General features: G+C 45.2%; 1 protein-coding gene across 1 annotated transcript in view; it reads left to right on the top strand.

The window, feature by feature from the left end:
* Positions 1–1,840: 1,840 nt before the first annotated feature.
* The window catches only part of TBC1D2 (TBC1 domain family, member 2), a 15,991-nt gene continuing 8,556 nt past the window's right edge, over positions 1,841–9,275 (top strand). The window contains exons 1-7 of the mRNA XM_010291486.1: positions 1,841–2,248; positions 2,903–3,035; positions 3,302–3,443; positions 5,557–5,693; positions 6,314–6,501; positions 7,632–8,018; positions 8,867–8,977. Coding sequence (XP_010289788.1) covers positions 1,841–2,248; positions 2,903–3,035; positions 3,302–3,443; positions 5,557–5,693; positions 6,314–6,501; positions 7,632–8,018; positions 8,867–8,977 — 1,506 coding nt within the window. The remainder of the gene's footprint in view (positions 2,249–2,902; positions 3,036–3,301; positions 3,444–5,556; positions 5,694–6,313; positions 6,502–7,631; positions 8,019–8,866; positions 8,978–9,275) is intronic.

Here is a 9,275-nt window from a genome sequence, read left to right as displayed (position 1 = left end):
CTCCAGCAGACAGCGACTTCCAGGGGCATCTCTCTGCTTCTCTTAAGGAGGTGAGATCTTCTCCGCTAGAGTATTTTGTGATGCAGATCTGATGTGACTTCTTATAACATGGCACTTGAACCCATAATGCTTACTTGATCTGTAACTTCACGGTGTCAACCCATGGACCATCACACTGGCAAGCGGTAGAAGTGCGATGGAGTCTTCAGACAGTAAAGGAGGTCCTTATGCTAGCACTGCCATAAAAGCCACAGGGTCTGTTAGGGAGAGTTGAGACTGCTGCTTCCTCCTGATTATGGTTTCTTTATGCCAGGCAAGATTAGGTTGGAAGTGAAGTGTTTAGGTGTTTTAGAAGCTTGGCTGAGGCAGCACCTTCATGAAGGGTGCTTGTTCCTGGTATTTGTGAATTCATTCAGCAGCAGGATTGATGGTGTAAACGAAAAGAGGAATAAACGAAAAGAAGTTCAGTAGCTTTCCAAAAAGAGTGAATGTTATCTATAGTTGTTTAAAAGCTTACGTGGGAACGGGGGGGGGGGCAGCAATAAACATGATGGGGCTTAGCCAGTGCTAGGATGGGTAAACGTTGCAGTCATGGGGTAAGTTGTTCCTAAGAGCGTGAGCTGAGGCAACATCTCTCTGTGCTCCACTGTATTAATCTCCATTCACTTGTCGTGTTCAATGGTTTTGTGTCTGCAGTTGCATTCCCACTAACTTAACACTGCAACAATTTATTTGCTTACGTATTTGCTTCAGATATGTTCGTGCCTGAACTGAAGTCTCTGGTAGTCTTTTCTTTTACTGAGCTTTAAACTATGTTTTTACTTAAGAAAAAAATGCAAAAAATTATTTATAGGTATTTTTCTGGAGTGGTGTTAGCTTTCTTTATACAAGGGCTATGGGTGTCTGCAGCTCTGAACAGAAAAATCACACCTGCCACATGGTTGAGCAATTGAAAAACTTGAAAGCACTTAAAACGTGGCAGAATTTCCATCCTTGCATGTGATCAAAATCCATCTGAATGTGGACTTGGGTAGCTTGCTATGGCTTCTCTGAGAGGGAAGTTGAACTAGAGATCTCCACAGATCCTTCCAGTCTTATTTTTCTATTTTTCTCTTGTACATTGCATTCCTCACGGCAACCCAGCAGGTTACTTCAGCCACTGAGCAACTAAGTCTCTTTTGCAAGGTTCACAGAATTACTTTCTCTGGTGCATAGTCCATCATATGAGGCCTATTGGGTGGACATCATGGCATGCAGGCTTTTTAACAGTAATCCTCAACTGACACAAATGATTTATAAGGAAGCTGCATAAGGCTCCAGACACCAAGGTTTAAAATATTATCTGAACTTTCAATGAAAATATCAGGACACACTTACCTGGAATCCCTTGACCCAAGTATGGGTACCCCCCAGAGCTTGTTAACTTGCCATGTTTTCTGCAACTGTTACTCAGCATTGTTGTTTCTGGCTTCAAATTCCCTGGTTATTGCTATTGATTAGGCATGCCCACAGACTGTACTTATTTTTCACTCAAGAGACTGTGGTACTGCTTCTCAGCTGCTAGTCCAGGCTAATTTAGGAATGGAAAATGGAGAAAACAGAGGTCATTTGAGCAGAGGGAGGTGGGGAGCAATGACCAAAAGTAGAAGTTGGAGGCCTTGGCTGGACAGTTTGAAAGCTAGGGAGGTTTTTTTTGTCATATGCCAGACCTGAGCTTATTCCTCCTTTTTCATTTGCTGCAGGTTCTGTAACAATGATGATATAGTCTGGATCTGCTGTTACCTATTTACGTAGAGAATTTCCTGTTTCAATCTGATTCTGAGTATATTTCCTGAAAGAGATGAAGAAAGGACCAGAAAGTGGATCTTGTCCCCTTCCTGCTCCAGGCAGTTTAGTGGAGTCAAATCCAGACAACAACAGTAGCAATGGATCCTCAGCGAAAGAAAAAGACATGCTTTGCTCTTCTGGAGAACTGGAAAACGTACAGCTGAAATCTAGCAGAGAAACATGCAGAAAAAAACTCTGTGGCTATTTAAATAAGCTGGGCGTCAGGGGGCCGATCAAGACCTGGAAGTCTCGCTGGTTCTTTTACGATGAAAACAACTGTCATTTACTATACTACAGAACTGCACAGGACATCAACCCTCTGGGGTCTATCGATCTCTCCAGTGCCAGCTTTGACTGCAAGGTGGACAATGGGGAAGGGGTGTTTGAAATCAGAACACCAAGCAGAGTTTTTACTTTGAAGGTAAGGGTCAGCATCTTCTTGTGGGGGCTGTCATGGAACATTCCCAGTCAGGACAGACACATCTCTGCTAAGATACCTCTTAGCTTGAGTTTCACTTTAGTCCTCCCAGCCTGGACTGCTACCATTTGGACCTAAATTACTTGCATTGTTTTGGCAAGAATGGGACTCCACTACCTGTGAGATGGCCGCTGTTTAACAGAGTAAGAGTAAAAGCTGAACCGGATACTGAAATAAAATTAAGTCCTGCAGTCCACATGTAATTTGCTAAACAGAAATGAGCTTCGCTTTCTAAAATGGTTGCTCCAGCAGGAACCTACGGTATATTTTTATGTCTGTGAAAATTGCTATTAAGAAGCTCTGTGGGTTATTCCTGGCTAAAATAATCGTGATATTTCTGCTTAGCCTTGGAGCATAGTAAACAAAAAAACATTTCAAATGAGATCAGCCATCCACTGAGGTTCTGTTACTAAGGGCATGCTGAAGGTTTACTCTGTCCTCCAAAATCAGTGTTAGGACTAGAGGATAGAGCATAGGCTAGACACAGCTGGCCTTTATTTCTGCTGACTTGGGCAGCAAAGTGGTGGTCAGCCCTTCAGGATGTGTCTCATGCTGATAAGATTACTCCCCTCCCATTCCTGTTTTGTGTGATGTTAGGCAATCAGTAAACAGGCGATGATGTACTGGCTGCAGCAGCTTCAAATGAGACGTTGGGAATTTTGCAACACCCAGAGCAGATTTCCTGTGGGCAGCTCCCAGCTTGTGAATGAACCTCTGGCTGGCAGAACAAGTAGGTGTTGCGTATGTCAGTCTTTCTTGTGCTTTCAGCCCTCCAGTGGTGAATGGTGCTCCTCATCTGTAAGTGAGCAGAGGTTTTGGCCAGGTTTTTAAATGCAAGTGCCAACTATCAATGCTTGATCAATGTTTGGAACTTCTGGCCTTATTATGGATGAATGTGAATAGGCTGTCTCCTAATCCACAGCATGTGGTTGGAGATGCTCAGGTATGGAATTGTCTTGCTCACTTGCTTCTGTGTCCTGGTTTGTTTTTACATAGATGTTGTTGACAATGAAGACTTCCTGCCTCCTGTGAAAACACCAACAGAAGCAGTGGGTTTAAAGGCAGCATCTTTGCCAGCACCCCAAACATCTACTGCTTTGCAGAACATCTCCCTTAAGCACCCTTGGACAGAGATACAGTAAGTGCATGAGGAGAGCTGCAGCGCAGTTGACATGCTGGCCTGCCACTTTGTGCCTTGCTTGCCTGTCATGTATTGTGTGAAGTGGGACTCTTGCCTAGGTGGAAGAACCGCAAAGCAGCTTTTTGAAGGATATTCCAGGCGAAAATAGACTTCCTGCCAGAGAGTCTTTCACATCCCCCTGTTCCAATGCATTTCACGTTATCTAGCTCTCTTAGAAAAGATCCTGGTGGCAGACCTAGGGCTTGGTTAAGCTTTCTTCAGTGTAGGTGGTGGTTTGCATGCCTGCTGTGATTCATTTGCACATTGCTGTTGGAAGGGCACACAGGCAGGTTGAGCTGCACTCTGTAGGCTAGTGATAGAAGCCTGTTAGCACTTTCTAGTAGTTTCAAATGACCTTGAATGTAGTGCACTCTCTAAAGCAGGAACTCCAAGCAAAAGGTGCTTGGATCTGTAAGGTGGCCTGACACTGTGCAGCTTGCTACTTTTTGCTGAATTTCAAGTATATGAATATTCCCACTGCCTACAGTGATGTTGCTATCTGCAGTTGAAATGTGTAGCTCCATCAGGGCTACAGGTTACAAACTGTGGGCAGTTAGTGCACAAAGACAGCCCCCATCAATATCTCCTTAAGTGTGTCCTAGACACTTATTTACATATAAACAAAAATGTGTAAGTGGCCACAGGTGTGGTAGGTAGCCTGGCACCCGCCAGATGTTTTTGGTGGAGAGGCTGGCTATCCTGGTTTACCACCACTACTGTGGCTACAATCTGGTGTCAATAGGAAGAAAGATCCCCCATGAGACCAAAGGGAATCAGAGTCGCCTCTACTATTTTGCAGGCTATGCATTCTCTTCTCCTCACTTTGATTAAAAATAGTATAATCGTATGTCCTCTCCCCTCCCCAGCCTTGCTTTTGCTAGCTTGATAACAATTGCTTCTTTTCAGCTTCGAAGTGTTATTGCTCCCCTGGTTCTGTGAACATTTCTCAGGGTCTATCACTATCAGGCTGGGTCTTCATGAGTGTAGGGTGTCTGATTTCAGCTAAGTTCATCAGATCCCTGACCTGTTGCTGTCTCAGAGGAAAAACAAAGTGCAGCATGAGGTGGAGAAAAGTAGGAAGGTTTCATTGGATGAATGCCAACTGCAGACTACAGGGAATGAAGGTCTGCTGATCTTATGTGCCAGTATGTTCCCTGTGGTCAGAAATGTCATCTTTTCTGCTGTGGACCCTTACAGTAGCAGGGGAAAAGGAGAACAATATCTAAATGCCAGCTTCATTTACAGTTAGGAAGTAGGTGACACTGAGTCTTTTGTAGATCTCAAATCAAGGGGCTTATTTTGTTTTAGCTGATGGACAACACAGGAGGAGAAGGAAAAAGACCTGTATAGAGATAGCCAACTGTCTCACTTTCCTGTATAGGTCTTACAGAAAATACTTATGCATTTGTGATTCTGCATGATCCTGTAAAGTCACCTCTTACTGCTTCTGGCAATATCTGATAGCAGCAGCTGTAACAAACTGGTTCTAGGTCTGATTGCAGTTTTGTTCCTGAACCTCTTTACTGCATCGAAGTCTTTTGAGTTTGTTGTGGCAAAGTTATTAAACGTGGTTCAGAGCACAGGACCTGTGCCTGCTTCAAATATTGTGGCAGTTTTTGGCTGTGCTGTAGATAGCTGAGCTTTTCTTGGCCCCTGGGATTTCTGCAGTGAGCTAAAGAAAGGGACAGAGGGAGTGAAGGAGGAGAAGAGGGAGGGGGAGAGAGAAGGGAGCAATGTTGTTGGTCTACTGTTTCCTTTGATCCCTCTGGCCAGCCAGATGCATTTACCTACAGGGCTCAAGCACATGAGGAAGGATCTCCAGCTGATTTACATTGCTGTGCCAGTACTGATTTTGTGGCACCTTCCTGACTTACACCAGTTACAACCTTGCTCCCCTCAGGTCCACCAGTGCCATGAACAGTTCATTTTCTTAGCACGTGAAGGACGTAGGTTTTGGGAGGAGGGTGGGGCATAAGGAGAGGTAAGGTGCTGAATAGTTTGAATATGCACTGACTGCAGTGATCATGACTTCTCCTGTTCACTATGCTGTCTTGATCTCTTCTTGTTTCAGAAACACTGTCTACAATATCTGTGGCTCCAAGCAGCTCTGGGGGAAAAATGGGAATGTCTTTAGCTTCAGTGAATTCCAGGAGCATTCTGAGAACCCGCATGAAGAGCAAGAGGCAGAAGTGGAGGCAGGGTGTGCAGGTGCTTGTTACTGAGCTGTGTGAGCTGGGCTGAGTATGATGCCTTCTAGCAGAAAGTCAGACTTAGCAGGAAAGGGAGGGAGAGGGTGGCAAGTTGTCATGGGACATGAAAACTCTATCACATTGTCTCAGGTCCCTTCCTGTGTTGTTGACACAAGACTGACTCTTGGTTCTGCTTCAGGCTGCATCTGTCTATCTCCTGTCTATCTCCTAGCTCTGGAACCTTCTGCAGCGGCAAAAATACCATCCATGGTGCCAACCCATACTGTTATTTCTTTGAGGTAGAAGTTAAATTGTTGCATGATTACAGGCTAAGCTCAGCAGCTCCACTGCATGCTTGGGAAGTTACCTCTCCATGTTGGTAACTTGCATTTGCTGGGTGTAAGACAGATGAGCGAGTTGCAAGGTGGGTTAACGGGTACCATAAAACATCATGGCTTTGTTTGTTCCCGGGGTACCTGTGGCTGATCCCTGCTGTCTGTGCTTCAACCCTGTGGATTAATTTTCCTAGTCCTGTGTATCAGTCTTCTCTGCTGAGCTGTTGTGAGTCATGCCATAGCAAGACTTGGGAGTCCATAGCAGCAATCCAATTCTGTGTAAATTAACCCTATTTCTCTTCAGTTAAGGAGGGAATCCTGGAGGATGGAAGGATGGAGCCTAGGCTGAACTGGGTTAGGAAAGCCAGGTGGATGAACAGTGGCTTCCCAGGCTTGCCTGAAGAACTGTCCAGGGAGAGGAACCCAATGGATAAAGTGAGTGTCCTACAGCAACAGATTCTGACACTCACAGAGGAAGTCAAATCACAGAAGGTAAGTGTGGCAAAGAGTCTGCTGCTTCTAAGGGCACGGCCCTGAGACTGGTCGCAGGGACTCCTTATAACTTGGTGTTAGGCTGAGAAGTGCTCAGCTGGGGACCAGTTGAAACTCCTTGTTGTATGTGCCTTACTCCTTTGTATGAACCTGTTTTTTTCCAGGGAGAATGGGCAGTCCTTCAGCCATTGCTATGAAGTGCAGCTAGCAGGTGGGCTGAAAAAGGTAGATAAAATAAATACAACTGCGCTCTGCAGGTGTCTTGCTGGTGCATCTCTATTGCTCAGTGAATGTATGAAGTATAGTCTTGAATACGTACCATGACACTGAGAGGAATTGCCAGGCTGAGTCATGCTGTTAACAGCAGGTCATTCTTTTTGAACAGTGATCAGTCATCCACCATTAAGAGGTGATTTGACTGTAGAAGTCAGCACATGGGTCACTGCAAAGGCTATCTCTCCTGAATGGTACTGTTCTTCACAAGCATGGAGCAATGCCAGGCTCTCCACTAATGATGCTGGTAGCTCTTCCACTCGAAGAGGCAGGAGAGCCAGGTCCCATGGTGGGCAATCAGTTGTACCCTTGATTTGCTTCCTTAAACGGCTGAGATCGCAGAGTCTGAATCAGCAGCATGTTGCTGGGGCAAGCTTTTCTGCCTTCATGTGGGATGGAGTGAGGGAGGACTCTGGCAGAGGGAAGGTTAAAATGGATACGGCCGTTTCCTTCCGGTAGCACAGATAGATGTAGGCTGCATTATTTCCTTCCCTCCTATTTTACCACACTGCTGACCAGATCTCCAGCTTCTCTGATCTCTGCTGGGCCTCCCAAGAAGGATGACTGTAGAAAGTCAGAATTCAGAGAGTGAGCAGCAGCTTGTCTGTTAGCAACACACCTAAAGTCAAGTCATCTGTGGCCTTCTGCAGAGACCTTTCAGGCCCAGCTCTGATAGCAGAGCTTCTCTACTGGGGAAGCACTGTGATGTCAAGATTCAGTTTTGCTTCTGAAAGGAGTCAGTTTCAAGATGCTGAGAACCTTTCAGTATTTACTCATTACTGGTTGGGTCTGTGCCATCCGTACTGCCATTGTCCTGGGCAGCACTGTGATGTAATGGCTTTGTATTCCCTTTCCAGGAGCTGGTTAAACTTCTCCACAAAGCTCTGGAGGCAGCCCAGCAGGAGAAGCGAGTATCTAGCATGTATCTCACTGCAACAGAAGATAAGGACAGGCTGGAGCTGGTGCGCCACAAAGTGAGACAAATCTCAGATCTTACCAGTCGACTGGAAGCTCTTGAGCAAGAAAAGAAGGAACTGGAGCAGATACTGGCTCTGAGAGACAGCCACATCCAGGAACTCAAGGAGCACGTGCAGCTTCTGATGGAGAAGAACCATGCCAAACAGGAAGTCATCATGGCCTTGACGGAGCAGATGGCCCGGGAGCTCTCTGACCCCCTGCAAGAAGCAAACACTATCACTGCAGAGACATTGTATAAGCAGCAGGAGGAGATTGAGCACCTGAAGGTGTGTGAGATGGCACAGGTCATTTGGGGGCTCCCATTTCTGTGCCCTATGGTTCAGTGGGAAGATGTTCCTTGTGGGAAGCATAGAATACAATTCTGATAGTTGCTCCGTTGGTCTGCAAACCAGAGGCACACTGGAAGGGGCTGATACCTGATACCTGGACCGGATACCAATAGGGCTCTCAAAAGCATCTGGGTCAGCTTCAGTCAGAGCCCGTTTCACTTTGTGTCACTATTCAGTGCCTGCCTCTTTCTTCACTCTTCTTTTGTTTCACAGCTGCAGTATTACTTGCTGCGTTCACTAGCTTTGTTCCCCTGTGTTTCCCTCTTGAAAACAGTTTCCCTGTACATCCTGGGTCTTTCACATCCAACCTGTTGTATGTCACTATATGCATAGTTATAATGACCAGTTAGCGTGGGGTGGAGAATTGCCAAAAGAGCCGCTTACTGCATTGTGGGGGAGTGTTTGTTTTTGCTGCCAGTCATGGGGATGAGATTCGTGTCAGTTTTTCAAAAAAATAGGAGAAAACACATATATTCTTTATCACACTTAGGTGCTTCTCTAGCTTTTTATTACCAGGATGTCTCTGTGTTTTCTAAGCACGCACATGCAGTGCACTTGGCATTTTCAAGTGTCCTGACTATGCATGACATTCCTATTTAATCTTGTGCCTTGATTTCCTTCGTAGACAATATTTGTCTTGGGGAGTCCTGTCTTCTCCCCAGAACACAAAATTGTTGAGATATTTTCTTGTCCTTAACACAATCCACACCTGAGGTCCCTGAACTGGGAGGGGATTCCAAGACCCTCAAGAACTCTTCCTGCATGACTGTTTTGCTTTGTGGCAGGATGATATTGAGGCATACAAAACCCAGAACCAGTTTCTCAACTCGGAGATCCACCAGGTTACTCGACTCTGGACGAGTGTTGCTGAGAATGAAAAGGCCCTTCTGATGAAGGTAGGACAAAATTACTTTTTTTTCCTTGATGGGAGCTGTTACTAATTTCTTTCCAAAGTTGGCACCAGAATGGAGTTTGGTCCAAAACACATCAGGAATAAGCTTTCTTCCCGATGTGAGTTTGTTTTTTTTTTTTTTAGTGTGACCTTTTTTCTGCTTTGTGTTGTTCCCAAATTAGACATGATCATTTTCATTCTTCAATAAAAGTAAAATACCTGCAAAGCTCAGTCTTAAGGATGCTGAAACTTAACCCAGATTTCTGCATTTCAGCTATGCTTTTGGATACAAATAAAAAAGC

The sequence above is a fragment of the Phaethon lepturus genome, unplaced genomic scaffold (genome assembly GCF_000687285.1).
Source record: "Phaethon lepturus isolate BGI_N335 unplaced genomic scaffold, ASM68728v1 scaffold33707, whole genome shotgun sequence".
NCBI lineage: Eukaryota > Metazoa > Chordata > Aves > Phaethontiformes > Phaethontidae > Phaethon > Phaethon lepturus.
Note: the sequence above shows the minus strand (reverse complement) of the source record. Positions and strands in the feature narration are given on the sequence as shown.